The 25,008-nt window shown below is 40.4% G+C and overlaps 2 protein-coding genes across 5 annotated transcripts in view; one reads left to right on the forward strand and one right to left on the reverse strand.

Moving 5' to 3' along the window:
- MLH1 (mutL homolog 1) overlaps nt 1-5,254 on the reverse strand; it is a 47,378-nt gene extending 42,124 nt beyond the window's left edge. The window contains exons 1-3 of the mRNA XM_034662256.1: nt 5,109-5,254; nt 3,225-3,315; nt 882-980 (exon numbers count right to left, since the gene is read on the reverse strand). Of these exons, the coding sequence (XP_034518147.1) occupies nt 882-980; nt 3,225-3,315; nt 5,109-5,224 (306 nt within the window). The 5' untranslated portion in view covers nt 5,225-5,254. The remainder of the gene's footprint in view (nt 1-881; nt 981-3,224; nt 3,316-5,108) is intronic.
- A 299-nt stretch (nt 5,255-5,553) lies between these two features.
- Nucleotides 5,554-21,452, forward strand: EPM2AIP1 (EPM2A interacting protein 1). 4 transcript variants are annotated; one of them, XM_034662255.1, is made up of 3 exons: nt 5,554-8,313; nt 11,638-11,666; nt 20,006-21,452. In XM_034662255.1, exon 1 carries the CDS (start codon nt 5,712-5,714, stop codon nt 7,536-7,538), a length of 1,827 nt encoding a protein of 608 aa, XP_034518146.1. In that variant the 5' UTR covers nt 5,554-5,711; the 3' UTR covers nt 7,539-8,313; nt 11,638-11,666; nt 20,006-21,452. The 4 variants fall into 4 exon arrangements, with proteins under 4 accessions (XP_034518146.1, XP_011217251.1, XP_019650114.1 ...); XM_011218949.3 differs by lacking the exon at nt 20,006-21,452 and adding an exon at nt 19,439-19,479; XM_019794555.2 differs by lacking the exons at nt 11,638-11,666; nt 20,006-21,452 and adding an exon at nt 19,439-19,469.
- Nucleotides 21,453-25,008: the final 3,556 nt, after the last annotated feature.

Genomic DNA, 25,008 nt, shown 5'->3' on the forward strand with positions numbered 1-25,008 from the left:
GGGCTCGATCCCTGGACCCAGGGATCATGACCTGAGCCGAAGTCAGCCAGCCACTTAACTGATTGAGCCACCCAGGCATTCCAAAAATTTCTTCTTAATATTATCAACTGACCAATGTTTCAAATATCTGTCTCAAAAATTTTTTTTTAGTTTGCTCAAATCAGGATCCAAGGAGCTGGTTCATATGCTTCTTAAGCCTCTTTTTTTTTTCTTTAGAGAAAGCAAGAGAGAGTATGACAGGGGTGGAGTGGGGGCAGAGGGAGAGGGAAAGAAACTCTTAAGCAGACTCCAAGCCCAGTGCAGAGCCCCAGCTGGGGCTTGATCTCATGAACTTGATATCATGACCTGAGCTGAAATCAAGAGTCAGACACTTAACCAACTGCGACACCTGGGTGCCCCAAGCCTCTTTCAATCTACAGGTTTTTGTTTCCTTCTTCACTTTTCTTCCTTGCAGTTTATTTGTTGAAGGAAACAAACAACACTTTTATCATGTGGCTTCCTAATCTCTGTATCATTTACCACGCTCCCTTGCCTCCTATATTTTCCCAGTACGAGCACTTAGTAAGTATTAAACAGATTCACATTTGATAATTTGACAAAAATACTTTGTGGGTGGTGCTCCATTCTCCATCAAAAGACACCTAACATCTTGGAAGGAGGGGAGGGGGGATCTGTCAATTAAACAGTTTTCATTGTGTTAAGTACTTATGAACAATCCTTGATTCTCGAAAATGAAATTTAACTAAGTTTGTTTGATTTACATATATTTAACAAGTAAAAAGAATCACATCTTATTTACCTGTTGAGAAACATATGTTGACAAATGGCAGAAATGTCGTCACAGAAGGATACTTCACACATTTCTTTAATCTTTAGCTTACCTCACCCCGAAAGCCATAGGTAGAAATACTAGCTAAATCCTCAAAGGACTGCAGTTTACTTGTAGTGAACCTCTCACACACAATATCCAGATCTTCTTTCTAGAAGATACCAAAAAATAAGTAAATAATTATGTTATTCATTTTTACCAAATCTTGAATTTCCCTTCTCTTGACTGAATTCAAGAAGAAACCCCTCTTAGGGGATGAGTTTTAAAATCAGCAGTAACTTCCTCATGTGGCATCCAGAATGCCACACTGTCCTGGTCTCCCTTCTCTCTCACGAGTCACATTTCTCATCTGCATTTGCTGGTTCAGGCTCATCTCTGATTGCAGAGTAACCCAGGACTCCAGCCTTGGACTTCTTTGCTGTCTACACTCACTCTCTTCAGGAGTTCTCCACCCACATGAATTTTATAAAAATCATTATTATTATTAGAAAACTTCTTTATTAAAAATCTACAGAGGCATTTAATTACAGTAAAACATACATAACAAACTTCACTATTTTTAAGTGTACAGTTCTGTGGCCGTAAATACACTGCACTGTCGTGCAACCATCACCACTATTCATCTCCAGAACTCTTTCATACTTCCAAACGGAAACTCTGTCCCCATTAAGCGATAACTCTCCATCCTCCCCTCCCCCAAGCCCCTTGCAACCACCATTCTACCTTCTATGAATGGGACTACTCTAGGAACCTCTTAGACAAGGAATCATACAATATTTGTCCTTTTGTGACTGGCTTACTTCACTTAACATAATGTCTTCACGGTTCATGCACATTGCAGCATGTGTCTGAATTTCAATCCTCAATAAGGCTGAATAATACTCCATTATGTGTATAAATCACATTTTAAAATCCACTCATCTCTGGAACCCTGGGTTGCTTCAAGCTTTTGGCTATTGTGAATATGTTGCTATGAACATGGGGGGGACAAATCTCTTCAAGACCTTGCTTTCAATTCCTTTCAATTTTTTCAAGAATCACCATACTATTTTCTACAGTGGCTACACTATTTACATTCCCACCAGCAAACGCACAAGGGTTCTAATTTCTCTATATTCATTTTTTTAAAAAGATTTTATTTATTTATTTGACACAGAGAGAGAAAGACAGGCAGCAAGAGAGGGAACACAAGCAGGGGGAGTGGGAGAGGAAGAAGCAGGCTCCCAGCAGAGGAGCCTGATGTGGGGCTCGATCCCAGAATGCTGGGATCACACCCTGAGCCGAAGGCAGACGCTTAATGACTGAGCCACCCAGGTGCCCCTAATTTCTCTATATTCTTTATAACACTTGTTATTTTATTTTACTGTTTTTAGAATAGCCATCCTAATAGACGTCAAATGGTGGTTGGTCATTGTTACTTTTATTCTTATTTTCCTAATGACTTGTTATGTTCAGCACCTTTTCATGGGAGTCTCATGGTTTCTAATACCATCAAAATGCAATATACCAAATTTTTATCTCCCCAGTCCAAACCTCTATGCTACCCTCCAGACTCATAGGCTTACTCAACTAAGAGCCATCTCAAGGTCACCATGCCCCCAAACAAATTTCTGATCTGCCCTCAAGTGTGTTTTTTCCATTGGCTTTCCCACTAGTAAATGGCAACTCTGCCATTTTGCACAGGTCAAAACCTTGAAATCATTCTTGACTCCTCTTTCTCTTACACCATGCATCAGCAAATTCTGAGAGCTTTGTGCTCATAATCAACGCAGAATCTCATTGATTCTTGCCTCTCTACTGCAACCAAACTGGTCCAAGTCATGGTCACCCCTCTCCTGGACTGCTCCAAGAGCCCTCTCACTGCCTCGGTCCTGTCCTGCTACAGTCTATCTTCCATATTCTAGACAAAAGGGCTCCTATAAAACTCACCAAACCATGTCACCTCTTTGCTCAAATCCCTTTAACAGTATCCCACCTTATTCAGAGTAAAACTCAAAGATTTTACAATGGCCCACAAGGTCCTACGTGACCAGCCTACTTCTCTCGCAGACTTCATCTCCTGCTATTATTCCACTCCCTCACCCTGTTATACACACTGGCCTCCTTGCTGGTCTTTAAACAAGTGAAGCGGGCTTCCATTTCATGGTGTTTACATGTTCTGTCCGCGCAGAACATTCATCCTTTAAGCAGCCTCATAACTCTCTCCTTGACCTTATTTTCCTGAATAAGTGTCCAGCTTAGAATATGTATTCCAAATATATGTACTGAAAATTTGAGTTAAATATCCCGTCCACAAAAGCCCAGAGTTTCCCAAACAGGGAAAGGCTCTATCACTTCCTGTTAGATATACCCCACAAAGCACACAAACAGCCTGCTCCTCTGAGGTTTTACTTACCCTGATCCCAGTGCCATTGTCTTGGATCTGAATCAGTTTGAGGCCTCCCTCTTTAACAACCACTTGGATACTGGTGGATTTTGCATCTAAACTGGCAAATTAAACAGAAAAAATTTTTATTATTCTGCAACTATTTTAATATATATATTTTAATATAAGCCAAGGTAGAACAAATTCCAGATAAATACAAGACTGATTAGTGTGTTTTTCCCTCTGTTTTACAGGCTCTGTGACTACACTGTAATGAGTTTACATGCTGTGAGAGAAAGGGAGAAGAGAGAGGCAGAAGGTAATCATCATTTCCAATAAGACATTCAACACCATTTCTGTTCCTCTGGGAAAGAAAGTGAAGTTAAAAGTAGGATCCTTTTACCACATGCCTATTTCTTACCCTCTTCTCAACTGATTTTGCCACTTATTACTTCAACTTTATTCAGTCTCGGGTTCCCAAGTGACCCTAATGAGATGCCATCTCAAAAAAATCATAAATGTGTTTTTCTACTATGTATTCCCTTTTAAGAAAATACATTTTGTTGGGGAAAAGAAAAAAAGATGACAATGCAGAAAGTTCTTTGAGAAGCCAAGAAATCTTTTGTACTTTCAAAGAGTAGCCAACAATCACAGAGAGCATGGGCTACAGAAAACAAATTCAGTCTGTGGCTGCATGAGAAAGAAAAGTAATCTGCTCTTCACACAGAAAATTCTTTCCTCAAAAATCAGACAATAAGTTACTTAAATATTAAAGGTCTTTCTCAGAAACCCTTGAAGTTGTATTAGCTATCTTGGTTTACATTCTAAAAAGAGCATAACTGGACTCCACACAAAATCCCTGCCCATAGAACTAATTATAAAGCACTTAGCTAATATGTTCTGTTTGGTTGTGCAGTAGTCTGGCCCATTACCGTAATAGGTCCAAGTTGTTCTGTCAGTGAATTCTAACGTTGTAGAAACAAAAGCCGGCCTTTCCAATAGGTGAAAGGAGAAACCGTTCCCAGGTTCCCCGCTTCTTTTGTCTACCTCCTAATTCTGTTCCTTTCCCTCAGTGGTCCCTTCTGCCCTGTTCTTTTAGTCCCATTACCCTGGGTGGTTGTTTATGCTTTCACAATCAATCTCCTTACAAACCCACCATTCTTCGCTCATTTTGTTCTTTTCGTGTATTTATTTTATTAACATCAATTGATTTCAACACGAAGGTAACGTGTCATGAGTATGTCTTTTTGAAGTTTATAGCCAGATTTTTAACCTCTTCCTTCCACACTGTGTGACACTTCTAAAACATCAGAATCCACGGGATACCCCATGAAATCGGGTATCTTCGATGTGCCCCTCCCCAAAAAGGTAAAGGGGAGGAAAACACTAAGCTGGCTCACTAATTTGGCAATACAGCAACCATAAGTTAAACCCAGACAAAGTCCATCGGCCTGTCCTAAAATCTCGACAACTTATTTGGAATAAAAAATCAAATGAATTGCATTCTTGAAAGTTCATGGGTTATTTGGAATAAGAAACGTTAACACGCATAACACGGTACCCTCTGAAGTATGAATGGAGATCGTTCCCCCCCAAAATTTTTATGCATTTAAAATTTTGAACCTTCTGTACATATAATTTTAAAAAGTATTTCCCTTAACTAATGGCGCCATTAAAACGATACAATGTAGCCCTCCACTTAGACCCAACAACCCTACTAAAGTCTCGCGAGAGCACTCAAAAACTCGCGGTACTCGGGAAGGAAGATGGCAGGACCCCCGAGGCCTCCGGCGCCGTGGGCATGCGCCGTACACGCCTCCGCTCGGGGCAGGGAGGCGTATCCGCGCGCCATCCTGAAGAGAGGCCTGTTAAGTCGTAGGTAATAAGGAAGCCTGGCTCCAACTTCCTCCCTACCAGTTCTCAATCATCTCCTTGATGGCATTAGCCGGCCGCTGAATAACTTCCCCTGCCGCGATGCGGTTCACCACTGTCTCGTCCAACCGCCGAATAACCCCCGCTACGAGCGACATTTTGGCGCCACAGGAGCCTAAGTTACGTGGAGATGCTCACCGGAAGTGTCTTCAGCCAATCACCTCAGGGCTTCGTGCTCACGTCTTTTCACCGACTCTGTTTACGCGGTCTTGTCCCCACCTTCCCGCGGCAGCCGCTTCGGAATCAGGGACCTATTGATTGGATAGCTGGATGCCAGTCAAGTTTCTTAAGTCCGCGGGTTCCGGGGTCTCTTGGTCCCTCCCTAGAGCCCGGCTTCAGGCCCCCCCGCCCCCGGTTAGAAGGCAATGCGCCTGCGCGCTGCCCGCTCTCTCCATTGGCTCCTTCCTGGGCTAGGGAATACGAAATCTCCAGCCAATAGGAACGCAGGTGGCGTAGCCGGAGGTTGGTGTCCCCCTGCTGGGGTGATTTGGCGCAGAGCGGAGGAGGTGCTTGCTCCTGCTCCTGCTCCTCCCCTCTTCTTGCGGCCTCTCGGAGGTCGGCCCTATCCTTGTGGCCTGCAGTAAAATGTGGATGACGCCCAAGAGGAGCAAAATGGAAGTCGACGAATCTCGGGTTTTCCGGACCGAGTGGACCCAGCGTTACTTGGTGGTGGAGCCTCCGGAGGGCGAAGGGGCCCTGTGCTTGGTCTGTCGCCGCCTCGTCGTAGCCACCCGCGAACGCGACGTCAGGCGCCACTACGAGGCCGAGCACGACTACTACGAGCGGTATGTGGCGGAGGGTGAGCGCGCGGCCCTAGTGGAGCGTCTGCGGCAGGGCGACTTGCCCGTGGTCGCCCCGCTCACTCCCGAGGAGAGAGCTGCTCGTGCAGGCCTCGGGCTCGCCCGCCTCTTGGCCTTGAAGGGTCGCGGCTGGGGTGAGGGGGACTTTGTGTACCAGTGCATGGAGGTGATGCTGAGGGATGTACTGCCCGAACACGTAAGCGTTCTGGATGGCATTGATTTATCTCCAGAGATCACGCGGCAGAGGGTCCTGAACATTAACAAGAATCTACGCAGTCAGCTTTTTAACAGAGCCAAGGACTTTAAAGCCTATTCCCTTGCCTTGGACGACCAGGCCTTTGTGGCCTATGAGAACTACCTCCTGGTCTTTGTCCGCGGCGTGGGCCAGGACTTGGAGGTGCAAGAAGAGCTTCTGACCATAATCAACCTGACTCGTCACTTCAGTGTTGGTGCTCTTATGGCGGCAATCCTTGAGGCCCTGCAGACAGCAGGGCTTAGCTTGCAGCGAATGGTTGGACTAACCACGACCCACACACTGAGGATGATTGGTGAGAACTCAGGACTAGTGTCATACATGAGGGAAAAGGCTGTAAGCCCCAACTGTTGGAATGTTATCCATTATTCAGGATTTCTGCACTTGGAACTTTTGAGCTCCTACGATGTAGACGTGAATCAGATCATAAATACTATATCAGAATGGATAGTTTTGATTAAGACCAGAGGCGTTAGGCGCCCCGAATTTCAGGCTTTACTAACTGAATCTGAATCAGAGCATGGCGAAAGGGTTAATGGACGATGTCTGAACAATTGGCTTAGAAGAGGGAAAACTTTAAAACTAATATTTTCCCTGAGAAAAGAGATAGAAGCATTCTTGGTTTCAATAGGGGCAACAACGGTCCATTTCACAGACAAGCAATGGCTGTGTGACTTTGGCTTCCTGGTGGATATTATGGACCACCTTCGAGAACTCAGTGAACTATTGAGAGTCAGTAAAGTCTTTGCTGCTGCTGCCTTTGACCATATCTGTACCTTTGAAGTGAAGCTGAATTTACTGCAGAGACATATTGAGGAAAAAAATCTAACACACTTTGCTGCCTTCAGAGAAGTTGTTGATGAGCTTAAACAGCATCTTAAAGAAGATCAAAAAATATTTGATCCTGATAGGTATCAAGTTGTGATCTGTCGCCTACAGAAAGAATTTGAGAGACATTTCAAGGACCTCAGGTTCATTAAAAAGGACTTAGAACTTTTTGCAAATCCTTTTAACTTTAAACCTGAATATGCACCTATTTCAGTAAGAGTGGAGCTAACAAAACTTCAGGCGAATACTAACCTCTGGAATGAATACAGAGTCAAAGACTTGGGGCAGTTCTATGCTGGATTGTCTGCCGAATCTTACCCAATTATCAAAGGGGTTGCCTGTAAGGTGGCATCTTTGTTTGATAGTAACGAAATCTGCGAAAAGGCTTTTTCGTATTTGACTCGAAACCAACACACTTTGAGCCAGCCATTGACGGATGAGCATCTCCACGCCCTGTTTAGGATTGCCACAACTGAAATAGAGCCGCATTGGGATGACCTTGTGAGAGGAAGAAATGAATCCAATCCATAAGCTTTGGTAGTACAACATTGAGACACTCAAAGAGAATCTCACTCTAAAAGCAAACGTTTGTCTGATTATTCAAGTTAATTAATTTGGATTGTGGCAAATCACCAAGTTTATTCATCCAAATTGATCATGATTCAGATTCTTCTGACAAATGTTTTTTTCATCTCAAGAGGCAGCATGGGACTGAGACATGCAAACACCTTTTTTAAAATTTAATTTAATGACAAAGTCATTGTCTTTTGCTTTTATGATATTGTTTTTAAAGAAGTTCAGTACTGATAATGTGAGTTGAATTAGAAGTCTGTTTTTCAGATGTTTTAAAGAAATTTTAGGTGTTATTTTAACAAAGTGTTAAAATTCTGATGCATATGGTCTGAAGTTATCAACTCCTTAAATGTATGTTTGAGCCAGTTTGCAGAAACTCACATAGCAAGTTCAGAAGTTTCTGAGAAGGAAGAACGTACATACAGTGGAGGTATTTTGTCTAAGTATCAAAATGTTTGAGACTATTTTTTTTTTAACATTTTTCTGAGTCTGAAGTCAATACTGACAGATTTCCTCCTCTCACCCCCCCAACCTGCCCTAGCGATAATATTACTAATAGAAGAAAATAATCATACAAAATTTTAGTCAGAGGAGTTAAGAATTATTTTTAAATTGCTGGTTTAGGAGGCTTCCTGCATTTTGGAGATCAGACTATCCAGTTACTGGGGGGGGTCTCCCCTGAATTTTTCACAGTTGGGTGCTGTTTTATCAGCTTGCCTATTAAAGGACTACGGTAAGTATAGAATCTTAATGATTGCCCATTAGTAATTCTTTATTCTACTCCAGACAGAAGTTTGGCCCTGTCAAAAAAGGATGACAGAATAAGATTATTGCCCTCCAGGATCAGGAGGTGTGAGATATTTTAGCTTATTATGCATGGGTGTTACTGCTTTATAAAGAAATCCTGTTTAAGGAAACCCTTTATTTTAGAATGATATGACTGTCAGATTGTGTTAGCTGCTGGAAGTGGATTTATAGAATTTAAAACTGTCCCACACATTCTTTATTTAAGATAGTGCACAAGTAGAAATATTTAACTCTCAAGAAGCAGCTTTATTAACAGATTGCAGCAATTCTATATTTCTAGTGAGACATGTGCTTTGTGCAAAAAAAAGTAATTTTCAAACTTACGTTAACCATGAAAAGGAAATCTTACACAGTAAAGCCAAATACATAAAATGATTTAAAAGCAGGACCCAACTTAGAGGTCATCTCAAGTACAATTTGCAAACTTGTGCTAAAGTCCTGTCGTAACTATTGTAACACGTTATTCTTGTTCACTAATCCAGCAAATTCATGGAACCAGGATACAATCAACAATTTAGAGGGAACTGCTGCCCGAGCAGTCAAAAGAGATGGCATAAAGCTCAGGAACCAAAATTGTGTCAGTGGTTCTCAACCAGAAGCGGTAACCCCTCTTTCCAGAGGTTGTTGGAAAACATAGGGGACTTTTTCCGATGTCAGACTTACCTGGGGGGAGTCTGCTGGTATTTAGGCGCGAAGGAACCCCCCCACCCCTTCCACCCCCGCAGTGCGTAGGACAGCCAGGCACAAAGGAGAATTATCCTTTTCAAAGTGCCAGTAGATCCCCTTTTGTAGATTATTTTATTTTGAGGGACAGGGCAAATTACTGGTAGAAACAGAATGAGAAAGGCGGGTCGGGCAAACTGGCACTACTTGATAGGAGAGACTCATTCCAACATTCCAGGTTTGCCTAGTAAGATGAGGTAAAGGCCTTGATAGATTCTGGTAGCTCACAGTAGCATTTTAAGTCAGTAGCTTATATTGAACCAGAGGAAAGAGCTCTATTCTATTAAACGTAATTAGAGCAGAAGAGCAAGTATTAACAAGCTGGTAATCGAGAATGGTCAAGTTGAGATTTTTGGTGAACAGGGAGTAAGCTTAAATATCTTGAAGAAAAACAATGAAAAACCAACCAACTCCCCCCCCCCACAAAGAAAAAAAAAAATCTACCGGTAATTTGCCAGTAGTTTGGAGTCTTCTCTTTCATGTCAAGTGCTTTATTGAGAGAATGTTTGGAGGACCTGCTTCTGCTTTCCTACCCTAGTTCCTCAAATGTTGAAGTCTTGTACATTTTGTGAAGTTCCACTATATATTTTGCTTAAGGTAATAAAACTAGTTTGCGTCATATAGTACTGAGTTGGGGGGAGAGATAAGCTAAGGATTTAAAACTGACCCTAAATAGTAGAGAATTTGCTATAAACTAGTCTTGTTTGTAAAAAAGGAAAATGTGTATATTATTGTTTTCTGTATTAAGTAATTCTGTAACTGCATGGCAGTCTTTAAAAAATTTTTTTTTTACAAAATAGTTGTTACTGGTCCTGTTGTATCAGTGAATGTAGTTAAAAAAGTATTATTTTTTAAAAACCCTATGTCCCTCTATCTCCTATTCCTACTAGTTTTCTTAAAAGATTTGTCTGTATTCCCGGTCTCTCAGTGCCACTCAAACTGCTCTACCCAGCTAGATCCCTGTCAGCATTCTTACCCTCTTCAACACCACTGACTGCTCTTCCTTGAAGTACTTGTATATGTTGGCTTCAGGGGTAGATACTATCTGCAGGTATGCTTTCTCAGTCTGCTTCATAGGCACCCCTTTCCCTTACATGTCTGTGTTCTTGTGATTTTAAAATTTTGTTGTAGAGCTACTTTCTACATCATCTTAGCTGCTCTCATCCCTGTCCATGGCTTCAGTTACCATCTGTATGCAAATGACCCCCAAATTCATATCTCCTTTCTAGGCCTTTCCTACCATATATCTATATAACTGCTAACTTAAGTCACTCTGCTGACTTGTGGACACCATAGCATGTCACTGATCTTGCCCCCAGATCTGCTCTTCTCTGTTCCCTCTTTCAGTAGATGGCACTACTGCTACCAGTCGCCCTAGCCCAAGCCAAAAACCAATCTATCCGTGACCCTTCATCACATCCACTCGCGAAAACCTTTGTGTTAGGTCTACTGTCTCGAGTTTTTCTCATTTCTCCAGTGCCACCATCCTGATCCAGGCTGTCAGCCTACCTAAATTATAGCAACAGCATCCTTGTTAGTCTCTCTTTCTCTGATTTTGATCATTTTTTATGCTGCAGCCAGATTGTTCCAAAAGACATACTGGTCATATCTCTCCACTGCTTTCACCATGACATAGGATAAGATACAACTTCTGTTCATCTTTGAGGTGTCAGTTTAAATACCACTTCCTCTAGGAAGGTGTCACTGATGCCCTCTAGACTAGGTGCCCCCACTGTGCACTCTCTAAATACCCTTTTCTTTTCCCAGCCATACACTTGGCACATTTTGTTGCTATTTCTTATTGATCACTGCTAGACTGTAAGCTTTACCAGGGCAGGGACTGTGCCTTGCTAGCTGTTCTGTCTGTAGTGTTTAGCACAATGCCTGGCATTCCAATAAATGTTTGGATGAATAAATATATGTGTAGTGTTTTATGATCTCTGAAGCCCTTTCATAGTCTAATTTGACCTTCACCGAGGTCTTCCTGCCTTAGCCTGCTTGTTGGGTAATTGTTATTCACATATTATGAACTAAGAAATGAAACTAAGTTCTTTGTGACTAGGGAATTGTATTCCCAGGATTTAGCTCAGTGCTTGGCATGTGGCTCAAATATTTATTATGTGAATGTTGTCGAGGAAACAAACTTAGATTGCAGTTTGCCCAAGTAGATGTAAGTAGTAAAGCCAGGATTCAAAGCCAGGTATACTTACATAAATCTATGGAATATTAAGTCTTTACCGCCTTTATTTAGAAGTCTTGATTTCTTTTCTTTCTTTTCTTTTTGACCTTTCTTTTATCTTTCTTTTTTTTTTTTTTTTTTTTCTTATTTCCAAAGGTAGACTTGCAAAGGAACCTAGTGAAACAGATTGGACAACTATTTGGTGGACTAAAACAATACTTTGGTAATTAAAAAGTTACACGCAGTATCAGAAAAAGATAATGCCGTTTAAAATACTCATTTTCCTTTTGCAAAATATCAATCCTAGAAGAAAATGGCATACTATTTACTTGCTACTTTTCTTTACAGATGATTTCTGGCTCTTCTGGGATTTAAAAGTAAGTAAATTTAATAAAATATTAGAGGAATGACTTGGTCTTCCTGGTCCCTAGATACGCAGTTCTCTTGCTTTCTTGCCTACAGAATGTCCTTATCACTTCTCCAAGGAACCAAAAGTGACATGTAGTCAAGGTGTACTTCTTAGATTTGCTATATTTCTTTGCTTTCTTATTCACATGCCTCTGAACTTAATTTTTGGGTAACCAGGGCTTTTGGGATTCGTGGAAGAACTATACCCATAATCTTTTTTCTTGAGCCATTTTGTCCAATTTAAGGGATTAACCAGTGTTAGTATAAGTTGGACTTTTAGTCTGAGGCACATTAACTCATCCAGAAATCTTAACAGTTGGTATGATAGTCATCCAGTGATCCTTGCTGCAAAACTGGGTGTTAATGGGTTTCTTTAATCCTTTGGATTAAAGAATTTCTCAGTTTTATCTTTTCATAATAGAGAAGTAGCCTCATCCTATCCAATAAGTACTCGAATTTATGAACTCTACCCCCTTTCATTTCTGCTTGCAAATTGATGAATTCTGAGGTCCTCTCTTTCTTATACATTTTGTCAAATGAAGCCAACAGCAACCATAAAACATTTTTTTACTCCCCCCTCCCCTTCAGTAAAGGATAGATTCTGTGCCTTCCAGGTTTTCCCAGGAGATAGTTTCACCACTCCATAACGTGATTTGCTCCCATAAGTTATTTCTTCCATCCTCCAATAGCAATTTCCTGAACGCCTACCAACTAAGCCAGTGTGTAGTATGTTGAGTTTTTTAAAAAAGGAACCAATTTCTATATAAGGATAGGCAAGGTTGTCATAGTAGCAACAGCAAAATCTCAATGCCTCGGAAACTTCTCTCTTGCAACTTGGCTAGGCACTTTGCTCGAGGCAGGGGTCAACAAACTACAGTACACAGGCAAAATCCATTCTGTTGCCTGTTTCTATAAATAAAGTTTAATTGGAAGACAGCCTTGCCCACTTATTTATATCTATGGTTGCTTTTGCTCTACGATGGCAGAATTGAATAGCTGTGACAAAGAGTGTGTACAACTCACAAGAGTCTAAAATATTTACTACGTGACCCCACAGAAAATGCTCACTGATCCCTGCTCTAAGTTGTTCTCATTCTGGGACACAGGTTAGCCAGATATCATGTATGGTGTGGCTGCTTATTTTGGGAAATGAAAAAAAATGCAGCAAATCACTTAGAGGCCCGTAAAGCACTTTCACTGCCCAAAACAAATCCCACGGCCACACCAAAGTTCTAGGAAGACTCTAATCCTTCCATGTGCCTCAGAAGAAAATCAGAAGTACTTGGAAGACGACACTAGATTAACACATGGTTATATCTCTCCATTTATCTAATTTCTTTAAAAATATTTTTATTGAGGTAAAACATAGTAAAGTGTGTAAATATTAAATGTATGCCTCAGTGGATTTTTATATACACCCTTGAACCCTTCCAAGATACCGAACATTCTAGCACCCCAGCAGATGCCCTCATGTCCCTCCTGCACTCAGATAACACTGTTCTGGCCTTTATCACCAGAATTTACGTTTGTCTTTTTAAAGCTTCATGTAAATGTAATAATTATATGTGCTCTTGTGTCTTTTGTTCAATACTATGTGACTCATCCACGTTGCATGTAGCAGCATTTTTTACTTTGCAGTATTCCATTGTACGACTGTACTGCAATTTATAAATCCATTCTACTGTTGATGGAAATTTTGGTTGTTTCTAGTTTGTGGTTATTATGAATAAAGTTGCTATAAACATTTTTGTATCTGTCTTTCAGTGAACATGTGCACTCATTTCTCTCAGTATACTCTGGTATATACCCAGCTTCCATACTTGCCTGTAATTATTCATACAGCAACCAGAGTGATCCCTATTGTAAAAATATAAATCAGACCATGCCAGTCCTCTGCTCAAAATCCTCCAATGACTTAGTATTCTTTTTTTTTTTTTTTAAAGATTTTATTTATTTGACAGAGATAGAGACAGCCAGCGAGAGAGGGAACACAAGCAGGGGGGAGTGGGAGAGGAAGAAGCAGGCTCATAGCAGGATCCTGATGTGGGGCTCGATCCCATAACGCCGGGATCACGCCCTGAGCCAAAGGCAGACACCTAACCGCTGTGCCACCCAGGCGCCCCGACTTAGTATTCTAATTAGAATAAAATCCAACATCTTTATCGTGGTCTGCAGAGCCCTGCATGATCTGCACCCCCACGTAACCCTTGTTCTTCCTACCCTGTCTTCCCTTGTATCCTTCAGTCCCTTTTCCCTACCCTCAGACATTCTGTATTGAACACTGTTTTTGAGTTGGGGAATCCAGATAAATGATTTGACCCTGTCCTTAAAGTGGTTGTGATCTACATAGATTTTTAACAAGCCTAATACTTGTTTGTGTTAAATCAATTACTACTGTATCAGCAGTATAAGGAATAAGAAGCAAATTTGCCCTATGATTAATTAGTGTAAAATAATTTACAATTATTAAAGTGTAAAGTAAATTGCAACCCCTGGAAGGGATTTAGAGAGTAAGATTAAAATGTAAAAGTTCCCTGATAAATTAAAAATATGTGTAAGGTCTTGCGTTTTAGTTCTGCTGATTATGAATTAAGAGTTCACCAACTTGACTACTCTTAAAACTTACTACTTGCTATTACATGTTCACTTCCTTGAGGGGTAGGAGAGAGCTGGGGGTGGGGGTGGGGGTGAGAAGGCATTGGAATAAATAAAGAAGTGCCGATATTACGCACATTCCAAAATACCATCCTCATGGCAAAGGGCCTTCTTAAACATTGTACCATTATTGATACATTATTGATTATTGTAAAATAACTGAAAGAATTTGGCTTAAGCTCTTCCCACATTTTTTTACTTTATTGATACATAATTGAAGTACAATAAACTGCACGGTTTAAAGTATAAAAAGTGATTGGCTTAGACACATGCATGAAACTCACCACAATCAAGATAATGAGCGTTTCATCACCCCACAAAGGTTGCCTTTTGGTTTTGCCTAGTGGGAAGGGAAATTTATTCCAATTTAAGTGGGACTGGGGAAAAAGGACTTTATTGAAAGAATAGGAGGTTCTCTCAGAACCACTATTGTTGACTTCCTTCTCTGAACTTTTTTTTTCTTAAGATTTTATTTATTTGAGAGAGAGCACAAGCAGGGGGAGCAGAGTGGGAGAAACAGGCTCCCTGCTGAGCAGGAAGCCCGACACGGGGCTCGATCCCAGGACCTGAGCCAAAGGCAGATGCCTAACTGACTGAGCCACCCAGGTGCCCCTCTCTGAACTGTCTCATCAATTTTGCCTGCAAACCTTTGTACATCTCCCTGGCTGTTGGTCACCACCCCCACTCCAGGGCCACTGACCACTGACCGAGTCTCCTAATACACTAATTCCACATTCTTGGGCAGGACTTGTAAAGGTGCAGTCTGGTGATGTCTTCCCTGAGGCCAGGTGTGTATACCCGTAGTGAAGTGAGTAATGGCTGTGAAGGGAAGGGGCCCCTTAATGTGTTTGGTGGGGCTTTCTGGTTGTAAGAAACCAACTTGTGCTAGCTTAATGGGAAATAAGAGAATGATTAAAGAAATAGACAAGTATCTCATGGAAACCAAGTAGCGGAATCAGATTCAGCGGTCATTCGACAATCACTAAATGAAAGCCTGCTAGTGCCAAGCACTGGTCTGGGCACCAGGGACTCAGATTCCTAAGCCAAATTTCTTACCTTCGTGGGTCTTGTCTGTGCCCTTCTTGCACACCTGCTTCATTATCTCTGAACACCAGCTTCCACTGCACGTATGTGTGTATGTATAGATTTTTATAATGGGGGAATATGGTTGTTGTGATTGCAAAGATGTTTTTCTCTAAAGGGGTCTATAACATGAGGCTCGAGGCCCAGTCCTGTAGTTGAGGTGGGTTGTAGAGCGAGCCTCTATAGGAGGATTTGGGCTGGGCAGATGCACGAAAAGTTGCCTATCACATCTCTCAGTGGTTAGCAACCACTGATATTTAAGGCATTCCAATAGGTTATTGCTTCCTGTCACCAGCGTTCTCATTGACCCTTCCGAATGAGAATTTATAGAACTGAATATTCAGGAGTCCATAGAAAGAGCATTCACTCCAACTCCTTTACAGGTTGAGAAATTGGGTTCCAGAGAGGCGGCTAAGGTTATTCTGAATTATGCAGCAGACCCAGGGTGAAAGCTATGTCCTGTTCCAGTGCTTTACCCACTCTGCCATTCTGTCATTGCCAGATTGGCTCTTTGCCTCCATTCCTTTCAAGAAACTACCTGTTTGCCAGGTGGGGGACCCCAGAGTCCTCACAGTCTTGGCCTTTGGCTCTGGCTAGCAATGGCTGAGACAGTCAGGGTATCATCTTAGCACTTAAACAGAAATCCTTTGGGAATCTAGAATTCGTTGAGATTTGTTACATTAGATATACAATAAAATTATTAAAATTTTCATATTTTGGTGTGTATTCTGAAACAGTTTAAGTAGTGTACCTCTAGACCTGTTTCTAGAGGGCTTGAAAAAATCTGAAAAGAATGGGACTGGTGCCACTTAGGTAGGTTTTTTTTAAATTCTTTATTTAAATTCAAGTTAGTTTACATATAGTGTATTATTAGTTTCAGAGGTAGAATTTAGTGAGTCATCAGTTGCATAGAACACCGAGTGTTCATTCCATCACGTGCCCTCCTTAATGCCCATCACCCAATTACCCCATCCCCCCAGCCACCTCCCCTCCAGCAACCCTCAGTTTGTTTCCTAGAATTAAGAGTCTCTTACGGTTTGCCTCCTCTCTGTTTTCATCTTATTTTATTATTCTTTCCCTTCCCCTATGTTCATCTGTTTTGTTTCTTAAATTCCACATAGGAGTGAAATCATATGGTACCTGTCTTTCTTTGACTGACTTATTTCCCTTAGCATAATACATTCTAGTTCCATCCACGTTATTGCAAATGGCAAGATTTCATCTTTTTGATGGCTGAGTAATATTCCACCACATATATATTCCACATCTTCTTTATCCATTCATCTGTCAATGGACACCCAGGCTTTTTCCATAGTTTGGCTATTGTGGACATTGCTGCTATAAATATTGGGGTGCATGTGCCCCTTTGAATCACTGTGTTTGTATTCTTTGGGTAAACAGCCACTCAGGTAGGGTTTTTTTGTTTGTTTTTTTAAAAATAATTTTCAATTTCTTCTTATTTGCTTGCATATTGAATTAATTTCAATTTTTTTTGGATTTTCTTAGGAAATTTTCCATTAAATTAAGGTTTTCAAGTCTATTGTGTTGTTCATAACATTTTTTTAAAAGTTTTTTTTATTTTTATTTATTCGACAGAGATAGAGACAGCCAGCGAGAGAGGGAACACAAGCAGGGGGAGTGGGAGAGGAAGAAGCAGGCTCATAGCAGAGGAGCCTGATGTGGGGCTCGATCCCAGAACGCCGGGATCACGCCCTGAGCCGAAGGCAGCCGCTTAACTGCTGTGCCACCCAGGCGCCCCGTTCATAACATTTTTGTTTTACCTCCTCTGTACTTCTGGTTATATTCCCTGTCTCATTCCTAACGTTTGGGCTTTCTCTTTTTCTTAATTAGCCTCACTACAGATTTTTATTTTCTTGTCCTTTTCAATGAATTTCCCCTTGTGTTGTATCAGTGCTATTCTATTAAGTATCCTATAAAATAATTCTATTTTCTAATTCATTGATTTCTGCTTTTATTTTCTTTAATTCGTTCTTCCTATTTTCTTATTCTTTTTCTCCCTTTGATTATTTTTTCTGTATCCTTGAGTTGAATATTTTTACACTTTTTTTAATAGTTAACCTATCTTCATTGTACAATTAACCTATTATCAATATACAGTAAATTTCTAAGGCCTCTGTTATGCCTTTTATTGACTTGAATTCTTATTTGATTGACGTGGACACTGTACCACGCCACCTAGATGCCTCAGTTAGCACCGAGGTTCTTATTTCATCTCTAAAAACTAAGAACATTTTCATATATAATTATAATACCATCATCCTAGCGAATTAATACTTTGACAAAAACTAATGCCTAGTCCATTTTGTTTTCCCCAATTGTTCTCAAAATGGACTTTTTAAGGATAGTTTCTTCAACTCAGGATCCAAGCAAAGTCCACACACTGTATTTGGTTGTTGCATCTCTTAAATCTCATTTAATCCAGAGGAGTCCCTCTGCCTGCTCCACATTTCCTCACGCCACTGTGTATTGAAGAAGCCAGGTCTGCTGCTGCTGTACGGACTGTCCCACCTGCTACATTGATCTGTTTTCTTCCTTGTTGTATTTAATTTGTTCTTTTATCCCCCATATTTTATTTACCCTTGAAGTTCATGCTGAAGGTTTGATTTGATTCAGGTTGGACTGTTGTGGTTAGAATGCTGGCTATAAGGTAGTGGGTGCTTTCTGCTGCCTCACAGCGGGATCGTACACTCTGGTCTGCCCATTTCTAGAAATGCTAGCACTGGTCAGTGGGGCCGGGCGTTGCAGCCCCATCCTGCCTCTGTCAGCCTCCCTCCCAGTCTCTTAGCTGATGGCTATAATCCACTGGTCATCATCTCCCTCTTCATTAGGACTTACAATATAGTTGTCTTTCTAACTCTATCACTTCTGCTACACTTATGAGCTGAATTCTTCTGGAAAGTAGAACTTTTCCTTAATAACAGGACTATTTAGTTACCTTGAAATACAGTATCATGCCAGAGAGTCACAGACAAGGTCCACGAGGGTAGGATTTTATTTTGCTTTACTGACAAATCTTCAGTACTGAGGCCAGTGCCTGGCATTCAAGGCCTCCACTAAACCGTTGTTAAAGGGAGAATAATGTGTAATTCTTCCCCATTAATTACTAATTTTCATGGTTAAGAGTTGTGTCTCCATTTTTGTTTGTCTGTTTGTTTGTTTTGGTTTTTTTTTTACTTGTGGACTTTTTTACATTTCAATAAAAACTTTTATTTATAAACTTGAAGACTTTATTTTTTAATGGTTTCTGTCAGTTTGCAGTCACTATTGTTCTTCATGCTCATGTGTCCTCACCTTTGACCACTGGCAGCTTCCTTGCGTTGGCGCCTATATCCTTTGCCACAGTCCCATTAGTCTTTGGTAGCTTCCGTGCTTATCTGCCTCAGATGTGCCAGGCTCATCTCTATAGTCCTATCCATACTTGGTTGCGAGAGTCCCAGTCCTCGAAGCAGAGAATGGTTGATAGAGATCACCATTAGGATGTTGGTGTTGCTCATTCATTAGCTGTCATTGCTTCTAGGCCTTTCCAGTACACAGAACTAAGAAATACATATTTTATGGCCATATTAGTTTTTCCAATTTGAACTTAACATTGCAGAGTTTTATTCAACTTCTTTGATTTTGCACTAATATTTCTTTTGTGCTGAAAATACTTGCTTCTGAAACATTAGCATAGTAACTTATTTGCTTTACCTACAGTACACATGGCAATACTTTCAAAATAACAACAGTTTCAATAATTTGGTAATACTAATAATAGATTAACAAATGAGGTTGAAATTTCTATACAGTTCTAGTTGTCTTTACGATTGTCTTTAAAATGTATTTCATTAAGAATGTATAGTCAAAAGATGGTGCTGTAAAGTTAATTCAAATCATTATTTTTGTGTGTATGGTTATTTGATCGACTTGATAGTCATTTAAGTTTGTTTCAGTTTGGGACAAGTTTTTTTTTTTTTTAAGATTTTATTTATTTATGTGACAGAGAGACAGCCAGCGAGAGAGGGAACACAGCAGGGAAGTGGGAGAGGAAGAAGCAGGCTCCCAGCGGAGGAGCCCGATGTGGGACTCAATCCTGGAACGCCGGGATCACGCCCTGAGCTGAAGGCAGACGCTTAACGACTGCGCTACCCAGGCGCCCCCAGTTTGGGACAAGTTTTAGGTTGATTTTCATTTTTTATTTAATTTTATGTTTCTATATAAAAGGAAGTATTGCTTCTGAAGATAAAACTGTATGATGTCTCATCTCCACCCTGTTCCTTTTTATGCAGGGGGTAAGACCGCTTGAAATTAACCCTATGTTCCCACCATGGATTGTCTAGAAAATGAACTAGCTAGGTTCTCGTCTTTCCCTTGGTGGGATGATAACTCCTGTGAAGAGTCAGGGCCAACTACAGAATTAGGGGGATACTGTCCACACAAGACTGCTTTGACTTCTGAGACAAAAGCAAGTTCGGGGGGCTCCCAAAACTAACCCTCAGGTTCAATTACACACTAGAGGGACTCAGAACTCACTGAAAGCTGTTGTACTCATAATTATACTTTATTACAGGGAAAGGATACATACAGAAGTCAATCAGGGGAAGAAGAGTATGGGGCAGAGTCCTGCAAAGTATCAGACGTGGAACTTCCTTTGTCCTCATCCCATGGAGTCAGGGTGCATTCCTTTCCTGGCATTGATGTGTGACCAAAGACAGGAGTATGATCACCCAGGAAAGCTCACCTGAACCTCAGTTTCCAGAGTTTTTATTGAGGTTCCATTACATAAGTGTGATTGACTGTCCACATGGCTGATCTCACTCTCCAGTCTCCAGTCACTGTGGGTGTGATCCAAAGCCCATAACCTAAATCACATTGTTGGATTATGGGGCATGATCAAAGGCCCCCAGGTAAACAAAGACACTTCTATCAGGCACAGTACTCCAAGGGTTTAGAGATCACTTCCCAGAAGCCAAGGGCAAAGGCCAGACCTCTTTTTGGATAAGGTAAAAAAATTTTAAGTTGAGATATAATTAACACAGCACCACATAGCACCTAAGCTCAGCTTCTCATGTTATCAACAGCTTCCCTCCTGCATAAACGATTTGTAAAATGCCACAAGCTTCAAGGTCCCTAGGTACAGGATAAGTGACTTTTCCAGACAACCCCTGTGAACAACTGACACCTCCAATCCCAGACTGCCTGGCATCAAACAGCTTGTTTACTCCCGCACTGATAAGATCACTTTAGCACTTGTCTCACAGTAGGGAGGAGTTACTCTGATGGAATTGAACACACACTGCATCCAGCAGGTACCCTGGACCCCCTACACCTGTCCATGGGATTATGGAAAGACTGGGTGATCGTATACATCTTTGTTTTGCTGAGTCTGGTCCTAAGAGTTTTCCCCAGTAAAGCCAATCCCTCACCTATGCTCTGTGAGGGCATAGACTTTATCTTAACCCCTTGTACAAAAACTGGCAGCCCCAAAGGGAACAGACACATGAAGGAGCATTATATAAACTTTGGCCCTTTAAAAATGAACAATATAAACAACATTATCTTGGCGATTACTGCAAATTGATACAAAGAGATCTTCCTCATTCTTTTTAATGCTACGTAGTATTCGTTTGTGTGAATGTATCTAATTTATTCACCTATTCCTGTAGATTGTTTCCAGTCTTCCGTTTTTACAAATAATGTGCTTATGACTTACTTTATGCATAGGTCATTTCATAGTTTTGTCAGTGAAATTTTGAGATAGATTTCTAGAAGTAGAACTTCTAGGTTAAAGCATAAATGCATTCATTATTTTCCTAGATATTGCCATATTTTTCTCCTTTGTGGTTGCTTCATTTTGCGTCCTCACCAGCAATGTTTGTGTATCTGTGTCCTCATAGTCTTACTGAAAACAAAAGTTGTAAAACTTTTGGATATTTTCCAATCCAATGGTTAAGAAATGGTATTTCAGTGTAGCTTATTTCATGTTTCTCTTAATGAATAAATTAACTTTTAAAAAATATATTCTAAGATTATTTGTATTTTTTTCTGTGAACCATATGTACAAATCTTTTGCCTATTTTTTCTATTGGGCTGTTGGCCTTTTACAATTTTTAGGAGATCTTTATATATTAGGGATATTAGTCCTTCGTGATATAAGTTACAGATACTTACCAAGTGTGTCTTTTTTCCTGATCACGTATATATTTTTTCCTACGGGAAAGTTGATTTTTTTTTAACAAACCTCTAACTAGATTGACTAAGGAAACAAGAGAAGACTCAAATTACTAAAATCAGAAATGAAAGAAGGGGATATTACAGAAATAAAAGGCATTGTAAAGAAACATTAGAACAACTGTATGCCAATAAGCTAGATCACTTAGATGAAATGGACAGATTCCTAGAAGGACACAAATTACCAAAATTGACTTGAGAGGGAATAGACAATCTGAATAGACCAATAACAAGCAAAGAGATTGAATAAGAAACCAAAAAATTACCCACAAAGAAAAGCCCAGGCCCAGATGGCTTCACTACTGAATTCTACCAAACATTTAAAGAAGAATTAATATCAGTTCTTCACAAACTCTTCCAGAAAATAGAAGAAAAGTAAATACTACCCAACTCATTCTGTGAGGTCAATATTACCCTGATGCCAAAACCAGAGACGTCACAACAAAACTACACACAAATATTTACTATGAATATAGATGCAAAAATCCTCAACTAAATACTATCAAACTGAATCCAGCAACAGATGAAAAGAATTATCCACTACAAACATGTAAGATTTGTCCCAGGATGCATGGTTGGTTTACCCTCTGAAAATCAATTAATATAATACATCATATTAATAAGATAAAAAACAAGGACCACACGATGCAGAAAAAATATTTGACAAAACCCAACACCTTTTATGATAAAAACACTTAGCAAACTTTGTCAACATGATGAAGGGCATCTATGAAAGATTCCACAGCTAAAATCATACTTAGTGGTGAAAGATTGGATGCTTTCCCCCTAACATCAGGAACAAGATAAGGTTGTCCACTCTCACCACTTCTTTTTTTTTTTAATTTTTTTAAGATTTTATTTATTTATTTGACAGAGAGAGAGATAGCCAGCAAAAGAGGGAACACAAGCAGGGGGAGTGGGAGAGGAAGAAGCAGGCTTCCCAGCAGAGGAGCCTGATACAGGGCACGATCCCAGAACGCCAGGATTGCACTCTGAGCTGAAGGCAGACGCTTAACGACTGAGCCACCCACGCGCCCCCACTCTCACCACTTCTATGATACACACTGGTGGCTCTAGCCAGGGCAATTAGGCAAGAAAAAGAAATACAGGTCATGTTATTGGAAAGGAAGAAGTAAAACTATTTGTAATTCTAAGATAACATAACCTCATATATAGAAAATCCTAAGTAATATAGTAAATACAATTCCAACTAATAAATTCAGCATGGTCTCAGGATACAAGATCACTATACAAAAATTAATTGTATTTCCATACAGTAGCATTGAGAAACAAAAATGAAATTAAGCAAACAATTCCATTTACAATAGCATCAAAAAGAATAAAATATTTACGGATAAATATAATAAAAGTAGTGCAAAACTGACATTTTGGAAACTACAAAATATTGTTGAAATATTAAAAATGAAAAATATTCTCTCATTTGGGGTAAATCTTCAAGTAACTTTTTCTGAAAGTATAGTTTTTCAACTCCACGTTTCAAAATCTATACTTCACAACATGTTCTGGGATATATCTAGGTATGGGTCTTTTCACTCACTTTTTTTCCTATGGAGGAGCTAACTTACAATGAACTATTTTTCTAGTTCATTGGCCTTTTGGGTGAGAATCAGGGGTGAAGAAGCGATGTTTCAAAATACAAGTTTTGTTATTATTCAAATATGATGAGACCAACAGATCAGGAGATGACTACCACTGAAAAGGTAATTTATTACTCAAAAGTTCCCAAGAAGAGGGGACACTCCACTCCATACAGGGCAAAACAGGGAAGCACCAGGGTAGGTCAGGATTCATAAGGAATGAGGGGAAAGCATAGGCAGGAACCCTTATTGTGGTTTCCATAGGAAAGACAAAACAAGGCAGGGTAAGCATGTTTAGGATTGGCTAGTTTGAACAATTTCAGCTGGTTATGGGACATAGGGGCTTTGTTCAGTTGTCTAGTACCTGGCCATGGGATGATTAGGATAGAAGAATATGGCCTCTTAGAGTATAAACACCAAATGGTGGTCCAGAGTATAGGCTCTGGATTAGTTGGTTTACATATGACAGACATGCTCAAAGGGAAGTCATTTGCTAAGTCTAGGAATTGGCTAGGCCTGGGAGGGGCACTCTCCTGGATCAGGAAGGACCCAGACAACAGAACATCAGGAAAACAGAAAATGAGAAAATACAGTTAACATGATGGGTAGCTGTCATTCCCGATCCCATAATTTTCTGGCAGGGAGAAGGCAAATCCCAGCTCGGGGATAGCTGACTTATTCTTGCAGATATTTCAAAAGGATACTGGCTCTTTCTTCAAGCATGAATGTGTCAATCAAGGGCAAAGCAGTGGCTTGATGGAGAATTCAGTTCTGGCTTTTGTGCTTGGCTTGGGTTCCTCCAGTTTCCATGTAACCAGGCATGGACTGACTAGTGCTGTCAGATTACCAGATACCTACAGCATCTGGCTTAGTCTGCCCCTTGTGGATGACATGGGTCACCAAGACAAATCAGAACCTCCGTCTCCTATAAAGGGAAATCATTTGTTAATTTGAATATGAAGGGTGATGGTGAGGGTGTCTTTTTGGCCCCTTGATTGTAACCTCTCTCTGCTGCTCCTTTGCCAAGTAAGCTTGACTGTTAACTCATCTCTTGAACACAGGCAGAGAGACTAGACACTAGCTATCCAGCCTTTATTGGCCAACAGCCTGCAAAATACTGTCCTTAGTTCATGGTTCCAAAGAGATCTTTGTTTGTCTCTGCTCTCACAGCTGCTTTAGAGAATGCATGTTCTTCTGTGCCTGCTATCAAATGCCAATAATTGTTAAAGCTTGTGCGTGGGCACCTGCACCTCTTATCTTTTGTGTATGTTTGAAAATTCCATAATAAAAAGATTTTTGTAAAGGAATCACAATTTATACCCATTAGGATGGCTACTATAAAAAGAAACAGAAAATAAGTGTTGGCAAGGATGTGGAGAAATTGGAGCCCTTGTGCACTTTTGGTGAGAATATAAAATGGTGCAGTCCCTATATAAAAAAGTATGGCAGTCCTTCAGAAAATTAGAAATAGAAATATCATACAATCCAGCAATTCCACTTCCGAGCATATACTCCAAAGAAGCAAAAACTGGGACTTGAAGAGATATTTGTATGCTCAAGTTCATAGCAGCGTTATACACAGTAGCCCAAAGGTGGAAATGATGGATGAATGCATAAGCAAAATGTGGCATGTACATACAGTGGAATGTTACTCAGTTTTAAAAAGGAAGAAAATTCTGACATATGCTCCAACATGGGCGAACCCTAGGACATCATGGTAAGTGAAATAAGTTGATCACAGGAC

The sequence above is a fragment of the Ailuropoda melanoleuca genome, chromosome 6 (genome assembly GCF_002007445.2).
Source record: "Ailuropoda melanoleuca isolate Jingjing chromosome 6, ASM200744v2, whole genome shotgun sequence".
NCBI classification, from domain to species: domain Eukaryota; kingdom Metazoa; phylum Chordata; class Mammalia; order Carnivora; family Ursidae; genus Ailuropoda; species Ailuropoda melanoleuca.